The 19,225-nt window shown below is 42.4% G+C and overlaps 1 protein-coding gene across 7 annotated transcripts in view; it reads right to left on the reverse strand.

Annotated features, from left to right (window-relative positions):
* The window catches only part of cfap65 (cilia and flagella associated protein 65), a 218,755-nt gene that overhangs the window by 165,398 nt on the left and 34,132 nt on the right, over nt 1-19,225 (reverse strand). For 6 of the 7 annotated variants that reach the window (XM_072260976.1, XM_072260975.1, XM_072260974.1 and 3 more), the window contains exons 6-8: nt 11,334-11,500; nt 9,180-9,376; nt 6,185-6,330 (exon numbers count right to left, since the gene is read on the reverse strand). In XM_072260976.1, coding sequence (XP_072117077.1) covers nt 6,185-6,330; nt 9,180-9,376; nt 11,334-11,500 — 510 coding nt within the window. Of the gene's footprint in view, nt 1-6,184; nt 6,331-9,179; nt 9,377-11,333; nt 11,501-19,225 lie in introns of those variants that run through there. The other variant, XM_072260979.1, reaches the window with a different exon arrangement.

A 19,225-nucleotide genomic window follows, 5' to 3' on the forward strand; every position in this document is an offset into this window, starting at 1 on the left:
TAAACCTGATTCTGATTCTGACAATCTGTTTAGCATGTCAAGAAGCATTGTTGGGAGAAAGAAATTGTCAATGTTTCAAATGATGTCCTGAGGTAGGGTTTCAACTCAAAACCTCACAAACCCTTATCCCCCGCAGATAGTGCTCAACTCACTGAAGTCCTCTAGCAGATCGTTTGTTGCTCCAGATTCCAGACTTTTGTCACTCCAATGAGATGAGAGTTGCTGGAAAAAGGCTTTGGGACTGGGATATCACATATTTATCAATCGAAAATGGTTTGACATGATCGATCAAGTCTAATTTTTTCACCTTTACCTATCCAAACAGGCTTGTGAAGACATTTTTCTTTTTACCAGATTCATAGGCAGACAGAAAATCTCATCCATGCTGACCAATATGCTGTCTAAGGCAGACCTATTTGACCCATACTGTATCTCTCCAAACCAGGTGTTCCCAACCTTTTTTATGCCATGGACCATACCATTAAACCGCTGACCCCTGAGAAACATCACAAGTCATCGGCAGCCAATCAGAATATGCCCTCTTTATTCCCACTCTTTGCCTCCTGCCAGTCAGCCAGACTTCTATCCATTCTGGATTCTTTCCTGTAATACCATGGGCTCTTATCTTGTTAAGCATCCTCATGTATGGCACCCAGTTAAATGTCTTCTGAAAATCCAAGTAAACAATATCCACTGACTCTCCTTTGTCTATCCTGCTTGTTGTTTCCTCAAAGAATTCCAACAGATTTGTCAGGCAATATTTCCCCTTAAGGAAACCATGCTGACTTCAGTCTACTTTATCATCTGCATCCAAGTATCCTTCAACCTCATCCTTAATAATGGACTCCAACAACTTCCCAACCACTGAAAAGGAGAGAACGTGTACAGTGTGTGAAGCTTTGATTATGTTGGCAGTTCTACTGAGGAACCAAGAAATGTGGACAGAATATGTGGAGAGGAGGCTGATTTCTGTGACATCCTGAGCTGTGTCCACAATCCTCTGCAGTTTTTCACACAAGATGCTGGAAGAACTCAGCATTTTGTGTGTGTTACTCAAGATTTCCAGCATCTGCGGAACCTCTCATGTTTCTGGACTTTCTTAAGGTCATGGACAGAGCAGTTGTCATACCAAGCAACGATGCATCCGAATAGGATGCTTTCCATGGTGCGTCATGAAAATCAGTGAGGGTCAAAGTGGACGTTTTTTGTTCTGACTTGTCTGCTGCTGAAAATGAACACATTACAACTGTAGCAGTGAAAGGTGCTCATGGGTATATTTAAAGCAGAGGTTGATAGGTTCTTGATTAGTCAGGGTGTCAAAGTTTATGGGGATAGGCAGGAGAATGCAGTTGAGCCATGAGCCTTGTTGAGCACATTGCATATATGGCTTCTCCAGTTTCTGAACTATAGTAACCCAGAGCAAGTAGCAGGAATTGAATCTTCTTATGGCAAAATTATGAGGAAGAATGATCCCACTGAAACATAATAAAATATCTAGATAGAGTGGACATGGAAAGGATATTTCCTATCGCAAGGGAGTCTAGGACCAGAGGCACAGGCTCAAAATAGAAGGACTTCTTTTTAGAACAAAGATGAGGAGGAATTTCTTTAGCCAAAGGATTGTGAATCTATGGAACTCATTGCCACAGACAGCTGCAGAGGCCAAGTCATTTGGTATATTTAAAGCAGGGGTTGATAGATTCTTAATTAGTAAGGCGTCAAAGAAAACGTGCAGAAGGAAGGAGAATGGGGTTGAGAGGGATAATAAATCAGCCATGATCAAACGGTGGAGCATACTCAGTGTCTTAGAGTCATATAACACTAAAACACAGAAACAGGCCTTTCAGCCCATCTAGTCTGCAACAAACCAGTAAACTGCTTAGTCCCATCGACTTGCACCCAAACCATAGCCCTCCATATGCCTCTCATTCATTTACTAATCTAAATTTTGCTTAAATGTAGAAATCAATCCCACCTTCCCCACTTGAGCTGGCAGCTCATTGCATACTCTCACCTCCCTCTGAGTGAAGAAGTTCCCTCTCATGTTTCCCTTCAACATTTCACTTTCCACCCTTAACCCATTACCTCTAGTTGTAGTCTCACCCAACCTCAGTGGCAAAAGTCTGCCTGCATTTACCCTATCTACAACCCTCATAATTTTGTATACCTCCCCTCAATCTTCTAAGTTCTAGGAAATAAAACCCTAACCTATTCAACCTTTCTGACAACTCATGTCCTCAAGTCTCAGTAACATTGTAAATTTTCCCTGCACTCTTTCAATATTATTTACATGTTTACTGTAAGTAGGTAAATAAAACTGGACACAAGACTCCAAATTAAGCCTCACCTATCTCTTAAGTAATTTCCACATAACATCCCAACTCAATACATTGATTTATGCAGGCCAGTGTGTCAAAAACGTTCTTTATAACACCATCTACCTCTGACACCACTTTCAAAGAATTATGGACTTGTATTCCCAGATTCTTCTGTTCTACCGCACTCCTCAGTACCTTACCATTCACTGTGTAAGACCTACCCTGGTTGGTGCTCCGAAAGTGCAACACCTCACACTTGTCTGCATTATATTCCATCTGCAATTTTTCTAGCTGGCCCAGATACTGCTGAAAGTTTTGATAATCTTCCTCGCTGTCCACTACAACCCCAATCTTGGTGTCATCTGTAAATTTGCTGATCTAATTTACCACATCATCCAGATCATTGACCTAATCCAATTTACTAAATCATCTTCAATGCCAAGGGACTTAACCGTCTTAACCAGCCTTTCATGCAGTACTTTGTCAAAGGCCTTGTGAAAGACCATGCAGACAACATCCACTGCCTTGCCTTTATCAACTTTCCTATAACTTCCTCAAAAAGCTCTAAGACTGGTTAGACACGACTTACCATGCACAAAGCCACGTTGACTATCTCTAATCAGTTCCTGTCTATCCAAAAACAATTACATCCATTCCTTTAAAATACCTTCCAAAAGTTTCCCACTACATGGCCAAGTGGTTAAGGCGTTCGTCTGGTGATCTGAAGGTCGCTAGTTCGAGCCTCAGCTATGCCAGCGTGTTTGTGTCCTTGAGCAAGGCACTTAACCACACATTGCTCTAGTGTCTGTGCGAGGAGTGGCGCCCCACACAGACTTCCAATCTGCGTCTTGTAAGGCATGAAAATGCCCGACGCAGGCTTCTCATGGTCTGAGTCGACATTTCTGCGCCCCCCCCCCCCACCCCGCAATATGAGGCACTCCGGCCTATAATTTCCTGACTTATTTTTAGAGCCTTCCTTAAACAACAAAACAATGTTAGCTATCTCCCAGTCCTTCGGTACCTCATTTACGGTTAAGGATGTTTTAAACGTCTCTGCTAGGACCCCTGTAATTTCAGCACTAAGCTCCCACGGGGTCCAAGGGAAAACATTGTCAGGCCCTAAAGACTTGTCCACTCTAACATGTCTCAAGACAGCAAACACCTCCTTCTCCTTAACCTGTATAGGGTCCATGACCTCAAATCTGCATTGACTCTCATCTATAGACTCTGTGTCCATCTTCTGAGTAAATATAGATGCAGAAAATTCACAAGTTCTCCCCCTTCTCTTCCAGCTCCACACAAAGATGACCACTCTGATCGTCCAGGGAACCAAGGTTGTCCTTTGCTATGCTTTCACTCTTAATATATCTGTAGAAGCCCTTAGGATTCTCCTTCACCTTATCTGCTATAGCAAGCTCACGTCTTCTTTTAGCCCTCCTGATTTCCTTCTTAAGTGTTCCCTTGCATTTATTATACTCAATTACCTCATTTGTTTCTGCCTGCCTATACCTGCTCTGCACCTCCCTTTTTTTCTGAACCAGGAGCTCAATCTCCTTCAAAAACCAAGGTTCCCTAAACCTGTTATCCTTGCCTTTTATTCCTTCAGGAACAGAAAAACTCTGTTCTCTCAGAATTTCACTTTTGAAGGCCTCTCACTTACCAAGTACACCCTTGCCAGTAAACAACCTATCCCAAACCAGATCCTTTCTGATATCATCAAAACTGGCCTTTCTTCAATTTAGAATCTCAACCGGAGGACCAGGCCTATCTTTTGCCATAATTACCTTGAAATGACCGGCATTATGATCACTAGATGCAAAGTATTCCCCTACACATATATATATGTCATGTGCCCTGGCTCATTCTCAAACAGGAATTCTAGTATCGCACTCTCTCTAGTTGGGACTCCTACATACTAATTAAGGAAACTTTCCTGAACATATTTGATAAACTCTTTCCCATCCAGCCATTTTACAGTATGGAAGTCCCAGTCAATAGTTGGACAGTTAAAATCACCTAGTATCACAACCTATAAAAGTTGCCGGTGAATGCAGCAGGCCAGGCAGCATCTATTGGAAAAGGTCCAGTCGATGTTTCGGGCCGAGACCCTTCGTCAGGACTAACTGAAAGAAGAGCTAGTAAGAGATTTGAAAGTGGGAGGGGGCGGGGGGGAGATCCAAAATGATAGGAGAAGACAGGAGGGGAGGGAAGGAGCCAAGAGCTGGACAGTTGATTGGCAAAAGGGATATGAGAGGATCATGGGACAGGAGGCCTAGGGAGAAAGAAAAGGGGGAGGGGGAAAAAGCCCAGAGGATGGGCAAGGGGTATAGTGAGACGGACAGAGGGAGGAAAAGGAGAGAGAGAGAAAGAATGTGTGTATTTTAATAAATAACGGATGGGGTATGAGGGGGAGGTGGGCCATTAGCGGAAGTTTGAGAAGTCAATGTTCATGCCATCAGGTTGGAGGCTACCCAGACGGAATATAAGGTGTTGTTCCTCCAACCTGAGTGTGGCTTCATCTTTACAGTAGAGGAGGCCGTGGATAGACATATCAGAATGGGAATGGGATGTGGAATTAAAATGTGTGGCCACTGGGAGATCCTGCTTTCTCTGGCGGACAGAGCGTAGGTGTTCAGTGAAACGGTCTCCCAGTCTGCGTCGGGTCTCGCCAATATATAGAAGGCCACATCGGGAGCACCGGACGCAGTATATCACCCCAGCCAACTCACAGGTGAAATGTCGCCTCACCTGGAAGGACTGTCTGGGGCCCTGAATGGTGGTGAGGGAGGAAGTGTAAGGGCATGTGTAGCACTTGTTCCGCTTACAAGGACAAGTGCCAGGAGGGAGATCGGTGGGGGGGGGATAGGGGGGACGAATGGATAAGGGAGTCACGTAGCGAGCAATCCCTGTGGAAATCAGAGGGGAGGAAAGGAAAGATGTGCTTAGTGGTGGGATCCCGTTGGAGGTGGTGGAAGTTATGGAGAATAATATGCCGGACCCGGAGGCTGGTGGGGTGGTAGGTGAGGACCAGGGGAACCCTATTCCTAGTGGGGTGACGGGAGGATGGAGTGAGAGCAGATGTGCATGAAATGGGGAAGATGCGTTTGAGAGCAGAGTTGATGGTGGAGGAAGGGAAGCCCCTTTCTTTAAAAAAGGAGGACATCTCCCTCGCCCTGGAATGAAAAGCCTCATCCTGAGAGCAGATACAGCAGGTGCGGTGTGTTGCTTGAAATTTCAGCATCTGCAGATTTCCTCGTGTTTACTATCACAACCTTATGTTTCTTGCAGCGGTCTGTGATCCCTCCACAAATTTGCTTCTCTAAGTCCCAAGGACTGTTGCGTAATCTATAATATAACCCCATTAATGTGGTTATACCTTTCTTATTCCTCAGCCTCAGTCTGTCCTGACTGAGCACTCCCATGACATTTTTCCTGACTAGTATTGCCACCTCTCCTCCTTTTTCCCTTCCACTCAATCATGTCTAAAACAACAGAACCCTGGAGCATTGAACTGCCAGTCCTGCCCCTCCTGCAACCAAGTCTCACTAATGGCTATAATGTCATAATTTGAGTGCTAATCCATACCCTAAGCTCATCCACCTTTCCTACAATACTCTTTGTATTGAAATATAGAGAGCTCAGAACATTAGTCCCATCATGCTCGACCTTTTGATTGCTGACTTTGTAACAACATCTTTTTCCACAACCACTCCACTATCTGTTCTAGCACTCTGGTTCACATCCCCTGCAGCTCTAGTTTAACCTCAGTGGAAGGAATGACTTAATTCTACTCCTATGTCTTATGATCTAAAACCTTGACTCTTTACTAACTATGAATCCTCACATCGGCATTTGGAAACACTTACTATTGAGTAGTTGTGAATCTCCACGTACTTCTCTACTGTGCTGCCAACAGCAACGTGTCCAAAATGTAGGATGCTGTGCATGTCATCCTGACCAGACACCTGGCTCACTTCGCCTGGCACACTTATCAACAGGTGTGGAAACTTGGCTGTGGAATAGAAGAATGTGATTAGAACAAATTACATTCTGTGTTTCAGCTGCAGTTCAGTGACTAACACCTCTGTCTGGCTCATTTCTCAAGGTGACATAGTGGTGGTAAGGATATGCCACATGTCAGATTGCGATGCTTTAATTTATGGCCTTCCAAAAATGCATTAGTTTTAATAGATAATTACCTTAGGAGAGGAGAATAGATCATGGAAGAAAGAGAAAAAGGAAGGGAACCAGAGGGAGGAGGTGGGCAGATGAGGGGAAGGGATAGGATAATCAGAATGGCAAATGGAAAAGGAGAGAAGGAGGGAGGGGGCAGAAATTACCAGAAGTTGGAGAAATCAATGTTCATGCCATCAGGTTGGAGGCTAGTCAAACAGAATATGAGGTGTTGCTCCTCTAATTTACGTTTAACATCATCTTTTTTCTTATTGTTATATAATTAACCCAAATTAAGTGCAGGTATCAGCACTGGATAAAGATATTCCTTCAAAAGCAAGTCTAGAACTAAGTGCCTCTAATCCCAAGGTGGCTGATGAGGCCATTATGGGAAATAAAACTCTTATAGGATATAAGAGCAAGGATCCAATGCTGAGGGTTTATGAGACATTGGTCAGACCGCACTTGGATCACTGTGAGCAGTTTTGAGCTCCTTATTGAAGAAAAAATGTGCTGGCATTGGAGAGGGCCCAGAGGAGGTTCATGAGAATGATTCTGGGTATGAAAGGTTTAATGTATGTGGAGAGTTTCATGGCTCTGGCTCTGTTGTCACTGGTAGCAGAATGAGGGGTGGAGGGTGCGATCACTTTGAAAACTATCGAATATTGAAAGGCCTAGATAGAGTGGATGCAGAGAGGATATTTCCTATAGTGGGGAGTCTAAGACCAGATGGCACAGCCTCAGAATAGAGGGACATCCATTTAGAATAGAGGTGAAAAGGAATTTCTCTAGCCAGAGTGTGATGAATCTGTGGAATTGATTGCCATGGATGGATGTGGATCCAAGCCATTGAGTACATTTAAAGTGGAGGTTGATAGGTTTTTGATTTATAAGGGCATCGAAGGTTACAGGGAGAGGGATAAATAATCAGCCATGATAGAATAGCAGAGCAGACATGATAGGCTGAAAGGCCTAATTCTGCTCCTACGTCTAATGGTCTTATAGCCATTTCCAAATAAGTGACAATAGGATAGGTGGGTTGGTGCTTGTGAGGAAGGACACTATGAACCTGGACTGATTACACAATGGAACAGCCTGTCATTCACTATTTCAAAGACAGTGTCGACCATATCCTAAACGTGAGAAACTCCGCAAATGCTGGAAATGCTGGAAAGTAGGAGGGAGGAGGAGATGGCGGCACGACGCAGCGCGCATGGCCATTCCAAATGAATATTGATATGTGTAACTAGGGGGCCGCGCATCAATCCGGATTTGTTGGAGACAGCCGTGAAAGCGCAGAGGAACATCTGGAGCAACTTCTGAAATGCCTGCTTCGCTGCCGCTGCTGCTGTGCGATCGAGAATCTCCAGAGACATAGGCCCCAAATCCTTGGCTTTAGGTATCACCTGTTGCCAGGGCCGGGGTCGAAACGCTCGGCAGAGGTGGTGCTCGGTGCTTGGTGTCGAATAGGTGGTCGGAGGCTCGGAGTTTTTCGAACGGACTCAGAGTCGGACTGCGGTCAAATGCTTCCAGGATGCTGCATCGGCAAGTTGGCAGCACTGGGGGTTTACCGTCTGCGTGAGATGATGGGACTTTGAGAGACTCTGAGACTTTTACTGTGCCATGGTCTGGTCTTACCAAGTTATGGTATTGCTTTGCACTGTTGTAACTACATGTTATAATTATGTGGTTTTTGTTAGTTTTTAAGTCGGTTTGTCATGTGTTTTCGTGATATCAATCTGGAAAAACATTTTTATCATTTCTTAATGCATGCATTACTAAATGACAATAAAAGGGGACTACATGTCCTCATAATCATAATAATCATAAAAATCCAAATCAACACACACAAATGCAGGAACACAGCAGGTCAGGCAGCATCTATGGAGATGAATAAACATTCGTGTTTCGGGCTGAGACAGTACTGAGAAGGCGGGGGAAGATGCCAGAATAAAAAGGTGGGGGAAAGGGAAGAAGGCTTGCTGGAAGTTGATGGGTGAAGCCAGGTGGATGGGAAAGGTAAAGGGCCTGAAACAGCGACTATTTGTTCATCTCCACAGATGCTGCCTGACCTGCTGAGTTCCTCCAGCATTTTGTGTGTGTTGCTTTGGACCACCGTATCTGTGTTAGTGGGATCATCACTCATGGTAACATTGTGATGGTAAGGATGTGCAAATGTCAAAACCCACATCACCTCTCAAGCAGGGCATAAAAAGTCTTAATGCACCGCTTTATAATGAACAGTGATCAGGTTTCAATTCCCACCATTGAAAGTAAGGCATTATCCCTGGTTTCCTCCAGGTGCTCTGGTTTCTTCCCTAATTCTAAAGGTGTATGGTTAGGGTTACTAAGTTGTGAGTAAGCTATGTTGGCGCCAGAAACATGGCGACAACTGCAGATTGCCCAGCACAATCCACGCTGATTTGATTTGACGTAAAGTGGCACATTTGACTGTATGTTTCAATATACATGTGGTAAATAAAGATAATTTTAACCTTAATCTTTAAAAACTAACATCAGACAATAATTTAAGGTTTCAAAGGTGAGTTGGATACATCTGGAAAAGCCCATATTTGCTTATCCATAAATAACAGTGGGGAGGCATCCTCATTTGGGAAGTGACATATAAATACAAGACATTACTTCTTTTGTTATTGTATTACTTAAAGAGATGGAATTAGTGCTTACCTATACCTTGCAGCTTCATATACTTCTCATGGTCATTTTCACCAAACTTGCAAGTGGCAATTAAGTCAAACACTTTGGGGGTCTGGGGCTCAAACACGATCTTGATCTTGTGGTCACCAAACGGTGTCAAGGTGCCACTATTCGGGATTAAAATGAATGGACTCTGTACTTCAAAACGAAACGGAGTCAGGAGCTTACTGCAAAGGTAACAATGTGGGTAGAAATGTCAACAGAGAAACACCCTTATCATGGTGAAATATCCTAAGGCATTTACAAGAAACAAGGAGCATTAGGAACAGAAAAGGCCAAATGTCCCACAAACGAGGGAATATGCAGATGCTGGAAATCCAAGCAACACACACAAAATGCTGGAGGAATTCAGCAGGCCAGGCAGCATCTATGGAAAAAAAGTATAGTCGATGTTTCCTCCAGCTTTTCCTGTGTGTTGCTTGGATGTCCCACAAGCCTGCTCTGCCATTAAATGAGATCATGACCAAACTGATTTTGGTCTCAAATCTACTTTCCCCATAGACTTAGTTCATCTACTTTAGCCTTGAACATACTTTCAGTGGCCATTTTATTAAGTACACCTGTATACCTGCTCATTAATGCAGTCTCATCATGTGGTAACAACTCAATGCAAAAAAACATGCAGACATGGTCAAGAGGTTCAGTTGTTGTTCAGACCAAACATCAGAATGGGAAAGAAATTTTATCTAAATGACTTTGGCCATGGAGTGATTGTAGGTGCCAGATGGGGTGCTTTGAGTATCTCAAAAACAGCTGATCTCCTGGGAATTTCAAGCACAATAGTATCTGGAGTTTACCTAGAATGGTGCAAAAACAAAGATCATCCAGTGAGTGGCAGTTCTTTTTAATGAGAAAGGTCAGGGGAGGATTTCCAGACTGGTTCAAGCTGAAAGGAAGGTGACAGTAACTCAAAGCTTTACAGTTATAGAAGGTCTTGCAAATACTGTACTTGATTCATCAAGTTCACCTCTTAGGACCACATCTTGGATGGAATGAAGCTTAATTTTCCAGAATGATGCCTGGACTCCAAATATTAGAAAAAATAAGATTCCACTTCCATAAGACCTTAAGGTACAGGATCAGAATTAAGCCATTTGGCCCATCGAGTCTGCTCCGCCATTTCATCATGACTGATCAATTTTTCCTCTCAGCCCCAACTTCCTGCATTCCCTACATATCCCTTCATGCTCTGACTAATCAAGACTCTATCAGCCTCTGCCTTAAATATACATAAAGACTTGGCCTCCATGGCTGCTTGTGGCAATGAATTCCAAAGATTCACCACACTTCTGCTGAAGAAATTTAGAATATGAAGGGCTGATTTGATTGACATTTTCCAGACATTGAATTAATTACAGGATAAGCTTAAATTTAAGAACACAACAAAATCCATGTCAGGCCAGTCAAGAGGATAGTTGGAAACCATTTCTACTTACAACTTAGAAGAGTAGAACACAGGAACAGGCCCTTCAGCCCATGATGTCTGTACCAAATGCAATGCCATATTAAATTAAATTTCTTCTACACATGATCTATATCCATCTTTTTCCTTAACATTCATGTGTCTATCTAAAATCCTCTCACATGCTTTTATTGTATCTGCTTTCACCACTCCCCAGGCGCATTGAGTTATGAGACCTTATTGGTTCCCAAAATTTTCGAGAGTATTCTTTACTCAAGTACCTATCCTATTATTTTTAAAGCCCCTTTTGACTGATCCTGCTATATTTACAGCCTATGCATTACAAGCACCCACTATTCTGTGTATAAACAAAATTTGCCCCAAACATCTTCAGATTTCTCCCCCACGTTAAACTTCTGCTGTTTAGTATTAGACATTTCTTCCCTGGGAAAAAAATTCTGAATTACTACTTTATCTATGCTTCTGATAATTTTACAAACTTCTATCAGATCTAAAGAATATGTAAAGAAAGATTGAAACTTTCTCTGACATCAAGCAATAAATGGTGGTTCAAATATTTATTGTAATGCTAAGATTATGGAGCTTTGCTACCCAAAGAAAATCAAAGTAAAACAAGAATTCTAGGTTTAGATAGAAATTAGGCATGATATTATTGAATGGCAGAATAGATGAATGATATTCAGGTTGTTTTTCAGTCTTACCTATTGTTTCGCAAGTGAAATGTGGTCACAGAGGTTTCAAAGATGGCGCACATTGGCAGGCACACCAAGTCAGGTAAATGTACATCTGGGAAGGGCAGAGAAGCTCGTAACAAAATAGAAAACATACCGCCGTTTGTCTCAAACACAATCCGGTCCTCATATTCTTGCTGCAAGAAGACAAAGATCAGGTTGGATATACAGTATCTATCTGTAATGAACATAATAATTGTATTTTCACAGTAAGAAGATAAAAATAAACACATACACTTCAAAGGTCTTGATGAAGGATCTTGGCCAAAAACACTGACCATGTATTCCCCTCCACTGATGTTATCTGACCTGTTGAGTCCCTTCAATATTTTGTGTGAGTAACTCTGGATTTCCAGCATCTGCAGAATCTCTTATGTTTACATACATTTCAATCCTTCATCATCCAGGATTTAATTCAGAACCCAATCTGGCCACTCCTAGTGTCATAGAGTCAATGGTATATGCCATCCCCATCCTTTTCTCCATTTCAATTTAAATCATTGATTCAGAACTCATTTCTATCAGAATTTTTGTGGAGACCTTTAAGACTCCACCTGCACAATGGGTTGAGTATTATTGTACTTAAGTCAATGGACTAGAATTATCTGTAGTATCTAGAACAGGCACTGCCTCAAGAAAGCAGTATCAAGATCCTCATCATCCAGGCCATGCCCTCTTTTCATAGCTACCATCAGGCAGAAGATACAGAAGCCTGAAAATCCCATACCACCATGTTCAAAGATCATAAGACCATAAGACATAGGAGCAGAATTAGGCTACTTGGCCCATCCAGTTTGTTCTGCCATTCAATCATGGCAGATCTTTTTTCCCCTCCTCAGCTCCACTCCCCAGCCTTCTGCCCATAACCTTTGATGCCGTGTCCAATCAAGAACCTATCAAACTCTGTCTTAAATACACCCAATGACCTGGCCTCCACAGCTACCTTTGGTAATAAATTCCACAAATTCACCACCCTCTGGATAAAGAAATTTCTCCACATCTCTGTTTTAAATGGACACCCCTCTACCCTAAGGCTGTGCCGTCTTGTCCTAGACTCTCCCACCATGGGAAACATTCTTTCCATATCTACTCTGTCTAAGCCTCTCAACATTTGAAAGGTTTCAATGAGATACCCCCTCATCCTTTTAAATTACGGCAAGTCAAACATTCCTCTTATGATAACCCTTTCATTCCCAGAACCATCCTTGTGAACCTCCTCTGAACCCTCTCCAATGCCAGGACATCGTTTCTTCGATGAGGAGCCCAAAACTGCTCAGAATCCTCAAGATGAGGCCTCATCAGTGCCCTATAAAGCCTCAGCAGCACTCCCCTGCTCTTGTATTCTAGACCTCTTGAAATGAATGTTAACATTGCATTTGTCTTCCCCACCACTGACTCTACTTGCAAGTTAACCTTTAGGGTGTTCTGCACAAGGACTCCCAACTCCCTTTGCATCTCAGATTTTTGGGTTTTCTTCCCATTTAGAAAATAGTCTTCACATTTATTTCTACTACCCAAGTACATGACCATGCATTTTCCAACATTGTATTTCATTTGTCACTCTCTTGCCCATTCTCTTAATCTGTGCAAGTCCTTCTGCAGCTTATTTGTTTCCTCAACACTACCTGCTCCTCCACAAATCTTCATAACATCTGCAAACTTGCAACAAAGCCATCATCTAAATCCTTGATATACAGCATAAAAAGAAGCGGTCCCAACATCGACCCCTGTGGAGCACCACTAATCACTGGTAGCCAACCAGAAAAGGATCCTTTTTATTCCCACTTGCTGCCTCCTACCAATCAGCCAATGCTCTAACCATACTAGTAACTTTTCTGTAAAGCCGTGGGCTCTTAACTTGGTAAGCAGCTTCATGTGTGGCACCTTGTCAAAGGCCTTCTGAAAGTCTACATATACAACATTCACTATATCCCCTTTATCTATCCTACATGTAATCTCCTCAAAGAATTCCAACAGGTTTGTCAGACAAGACTCTCCCTTAAGGAAACCATGTAGACTTTGTCCTATCTTGTCCTGTGTCACCAAGTACTCCATAACATCATCCTTAACAATTGACTCCAACATCTTCCCAACCACTGAGGTCATGCTAATTGGTCTATAATTTCCTTTCTGCTGCCTTCTGCTGCAGTGACATCTGCAATTTCCAGTCCTCTGGCACTGTGCCAGAGTTCAATGATTTTTGAAAGCTCGTTACTAATGCCTCCACAATCTCTACAGAACCTTTCAGAACCCTAAGGTGCAGTTCATCTGGTCCGAGTGACTTATGTACCCTTAGGTCTTTCAGCTTTTTGAGTACCTTCTCCCTTCACTTCCTTCGCACCCTTCAACATCTGGCACACTGCTAGTGTCTTCCACAGTGAAGACTGATGCAAAATACTCATTTGCCATCTTCTTGGCCCCTGTTAATATTTCTCCAGCCCTTTTTTCTAGCGGTCCTATATCCACTCTCATCTCTCTTTTATTTTTTACATACTTGAAAAAACGTTTACTATCCATTTTGATATTGTTTGCTAGCTTGCTTTCATGTGTCATCTTCTCCCTCCTAATGATTCTTTTAGCTGTTCTCCATCAGGTTTTAAATGCTTGCCAAACCTCTGTCTTCACACTAATTTTTGCTTTGTTGTATTCCCTCTCTCTTGCTTTTACATTAGCTTTGACTTCCCTTGTCAGCCACGGTTGTACTATTTTGCCATTGGAGTATTTTTTCGTTTTTGGAATACATCTATCTTATACCTTCCTCATTGTTACCAGAAACTTGCACCATTGCTACTCTGCTGTCATCCCTGCCAGCATCTCCTTCCAATTTACTTTGACCAACTCCTCTCTCATACCACTGTAATTTCCTTTACTGTATTGAAATACTGCTATGTCAGACTTTACTTTCTCCCTATCAAATTTCAAGTTGAACTCAATCATACTGTGATCACTGCCCTTTAAGGGTTCTTTTACCTTAAGCTTCCTAATCACCTCTGGTTCATTACATAACACCCAATCCAATGCAGCTAATCCCCTAGTAGGCTCAACAACAATCTGCTCTAAAAAGCCATCTTGTAGGCAATCAACAAACTCACTCTCTTGAGATCCATTTCCAACCTGATTTTCCCAATCCACCTGCTTGTTGAAATCTCACATGACTATCATAACATTGCCCTTTTGGCGTGCCTTTTCTATTCCCTGTTGTAATCTGTAGCCCACATCCCAGCTACTTTATATACCTGCCTTCAGGGTCCCTTTACCCTTGCAGTTCCATAACTCAACCCACAAGGACTCAATATCTTCTGATCCTATGTCACATCTTTCTACTGATTTAATGTTATTCTTTGCCAGCGGAGCCACGCCACCCCCTCTGCCTACCTTCCTATCCTTCTAATACAATGTGTAACCTTGGACATTTAGCTCCCAACTACAACCATCCTTCAGCCACAATTCAGTCATGGTCACATCCTACCTGACAATCTGTAACAAGATCATCCACCTTATTTCTTATACTCTGTGCATTGAGATATAACATTTGAGTTTTGTATTATCTACTCTTTTTGATTCTGTATCCCTGATGCACAGATTTTTACCCTGCTATCTGCAATCATGTCTTATCATCTGCCTGCCCTTCCTGACAGCTTGACTGCATGCTACTTTGCTTTTTTACCATCCATCCTATCCTAAGTCCCTTCACTCTGGTTCCCATCCCCCTGCCAAATTGGTTTAAACCCTCCCCAACACTCCTGCTTCAACAAACCTGCTCGCGAGAATATTGGTTCCCCTCAAGTTCAGGTGCAACCCGTCACTTTTAAACAGGTCATACCTCCCCCAGAAGAGACCCAAAGATCCAAGAACCTGAAGCCCTGCCCCCTGCACCAGCTTCTTGGCCACGCATTAATCCGCCAAATCATTCTGTTTCTGCCCTCACTGGTGCATGGCACAGACACCAACCCAGAAGATACTTCCTGGGAGGTCCTGCTTCTCAGCTTTCTACCTTGCTCTCTAATTTCTCTTTTCAGGATCTCTTTGCTTTTCCTTCCTATGTCATTGGTACCAATGCATACCAAGACATTTGGCTGCTCTCCCTCCCTCTCCAAAATGTTGCGGACGTGATCCGAGACATCCCTGACCCTGGCTCCTGGGAGGCAACATACTACTCGGGTGTCCCATTCACGTCCACAGAATGTCCTGTCTGTTCCCCTGAGTCCCCAATCATTACCATTCCCCTCTTCTCCCTCTTTCCCTTCTGTACCACAGACCTATGCTCAGTGTCAGTAACCTGGTCTCCGTGGCATTCCCTTGGGAGGTTATCCCTCACAACAGTATCCAAAATGGTATACTTATACAAGAACAGCTACTTCACTTCAACTATTTGGTTTTTCAACAATAATCACTAAAATCACCAAAACCCTAAGCACTGCTGTTTAGCAACGTTATGACCACTTGATTATTTTGCATTAAAAGGCACTTTTTTGTCTAAATACATTCTTTTTGTAAAAGTTTTGTACAATTTATGCTTATGCTTTACTTGTGAAAGCTTATCTGATGCTTTGTGCCTGTGATGCAACTGCAAGTAAGTTATTTGTTGATGCATATGTGCATACATATACTTGTGCATATGACAATTAACTCAACCTTGACTTTGAAACACCGGAGAAAATATTCAAATTCTACTATGCTACTCTAAGTTTTGCAAACTGGAAGCAACAAATGTCGTTATACTGTCGGAAAATTCAGAAATGTCCTCGGAAAGAAGGAAACACATGCAGGGGATGTTTTCAGACATACAGGTGCAATTCTATACTGCCATTATAAACAGCATCCTCCCATCAGCCATTACTGTCTGGTTTGGTGCAGCATTCTCTCACAATATATGAAAACTACAGTGAACTGTCAGATCAACAGAAGTGGGTTGGAAAAATCCTTGCAGACACTACACACTCAGAAAACAGCCTTTTCCTAAAGCTCTGTTCTGGAATGCACTATAGGGCTATTAAAAAAAAAAAATTCATGCATCTTAAAAGTTTCTTCACCGAGGCAGTTAATCAGATCAACCATTCTAGTTTTATTCAATATCCGTACTTTAACTCCTAATATAATCTTGTATATTTTCTTTATTCTTTATAATCGATGTTGTTCTTTGTTGCATGTCACTCCCTGACCTACACACCCTGCAAACTCCTAATACATGTAAATGTAAATGGTGAATAAAGTTGATCACTGATCTTAAGGTTGATCTGTGATAAGTACTGTTAAACCGCAATAAAACTCAGAAACGGCCTCTGACTGAAGGAAATCACATGCTTGTAAGCTTGGGAGGAGACAATGCCGCCTAACAGTGACTCCTTTGCTTCCATCTTTGTAAACCGCTCTATTTCCATCTTTAAATTCTCTATTTTTCCCTTTCAGGGTTCTTTTGAAGACCCTGACCTGGAGTAACATGCTGACTTCGGTTCTTTGCAGGAGTAGGACCTGCTCTCTGGGTTTCACAACTGGCCGTTATTCAATACGCCAAGGATGTGGCCGAAGAGATTAGCTCGCCTTCGAGGTTCCGAGATCTTGTGGCTCTGGAGACGGCCGGACTGAAGGTCGGTGTCCCAGCAGGAAATCGATGCAGCATGGGAGATGGAAGATCTCTGGCTATGTGCCCAGAGACCTGAGATCTTTGGGCACAGAGCTTGGAAAAGCAACGCAATGGACTTCTAACATCAGAAATCAGAGAGTTGTTTGTTATGTCTCCCCTCTCGCTGTGAAACAAAGACACCTCTTTCTCACTTATTAGGGAGAGAGAGAGCCTGTGGTATGTTGGTCACGAGATGAACAAGTAGCCTTTGGGGTACTGCAAGTCTGTGTCTTTGCTGTTGCTTTGCTGCACACTTGAGTGTTCATTGGAAGGTGCTGATGCCCTTTTTTTGCTGGTGGAGGAGGGGAGGATCATTGCTTTGCTGCTGCTTACGCGTGGCAGAGGGGAACTGGGGTTCTAACATTTAACTGTCATACATTCTTTGGGGGCACTCCTCTATTTTTGTGGATGATTACAAAGAAAAAGCATTTCAGGATATATATTATATACATTTCTCTGACATTAAATGTACTTTTGAAACCTTTGAAACCTTTGATCAGTACAATATTTGAATCCAGTCCCAAATCAATATGTACCTTTGGGTAACAAACATTCAGTTTGACCAATTCAGCAGGTTGAGCAGCTCCTCTGTGGAAAAAGGAATTGTCAATGTTCCAGGTCAAAACCATGCATCTGGACTGAGGGTGAAGATGACTGGAGAAGAAGGGGAGTGGTGAGACAAGAGTCCAAGGTGATTTGTGGACTGAGGAGAGGTGAAATTTGACAAGCAGGTTGCATTTGGAGTTACCTTCGGATGATTGTGGATGGGCAGTAGAATCTGAATGAGGTTTATAATCACTGTCTTACATGAAATGAAATTCAATTTTTGCACCAGCAGTACAAAGACAAAAAATACTCTACACTGTAAAATGAATATAATCCAAAACAAAGGTAGTGTTCACGGGCCGTTCAAAAATCTGCTGACAGAGGGAGGAAGCTGGTCCTGAATTGTTGAGTCTGGATCTCTAGCTCCTGTACCTCTTCTTCAAAAGGAAAACTATTTATTCTTATTTTCTTGAATTTTCCTTCCATCTCTCTTCTTCCTTTACTATTATTCTATTTCTACATTTAATTTGACACCAACTTCCTTCTTTAATACTCCACATATATAAAAAAAAAGTATAACTAAAACTCTTACTTATCTAATCACAGACAGTATAATGGCTTCGGTTCCAGCCCCATTATATCCAAAGACCTTGCAAAATTTATTATCACCTTATCCATGCAGTCACTCAGAAACATCATCCATAACGGTCCACCTTAACCCAGTGTAATTCATACACATACCTCCATTGCTTTTAAAATGCATGTCCATAACTCAGTGTGACAAGCAGCATCTGTGCATGTTCTATGTTCTTAAAATGCTGGGAATACTCAGCAGGTCAGATAGCATTTGTGCAAAGAGAAACAGGTAATGTTCAGGTTTGGCATCCTTCATCAGAATCATTTTATTTTTCTGTGAAGGGCCACTGTAAAAGCCTTGCTGGAGAAAATTTTGGTTATCACTACCAAATGTGATCCCTGTGTTTAGATGGTCAGTCATCAGAACTCCCTGGCCAATTCCATTGGTGGTAATGATTAGACTGTGGTGAAAGGCACTGATTTATACTGGGGATTAAGGTTTTATAAGTTTCTTACAAGAAGCACTTGCCTATAACTTGGATCTACTCTAATTTGCCTACCATCATAACAGTCAATAGCGGATGCTATTTAATTGACTCTTCACTCAATCCTGGAATATTTGGACAAAGAAGTTGCATACATAATGATGCTCTTCATTTCTTGGCATGCAATACTATCATCCCCTCAAAACTAGTCAATAAGTTTCAAGTCCTAGACCTCGATACCTCCTTGTGCAACTGGATCCTCGATTTCCTCACTTGCAGACTTCAGTCTGTTCCGATTGGCAAAAACATCTCATCCACAATCTCCTTCAGCACAGATGCACAAGGCTGTGTGCTTAGCTGTGTTGCATTACTCGCATTTTCTTATGACTGTGAAGCTAAGCACAGATTCAACGCCATATTTAAGTTTGCTTATGGCACCACTGTCGTAAGCCAAATGAAAGGTGGTGACCAATCAGTATATAGGAGGGAAATTCAAAATCTAGACAAGTGGTGCCTCAACAACCTATCACTGAATGCAGCAAGACCAAGGTAATGATTATTGAGTTCAGGAGGAGGTAACCAGAGGTCCATGATTGGACCTCACTGGGGGATCAGAAGTGAAGAGGATCAGC

The sequence above is a fragment of the Mobula birostris genome, chromosome 6 (genome assembly GCF_030028105.1).
Source record: "Mobula birostris isolate sMobBir1 chromosome 6, sMobBir1.hap1, whole genome shotgun sequence".
In the NCBI taxonomy this organism is placed as follows: Eukaryota; Metazoa; Chordata; class Chondrichthyes; order Myliobatiformes; family Myliobatidae; genus Mobula; species Mobula birostris.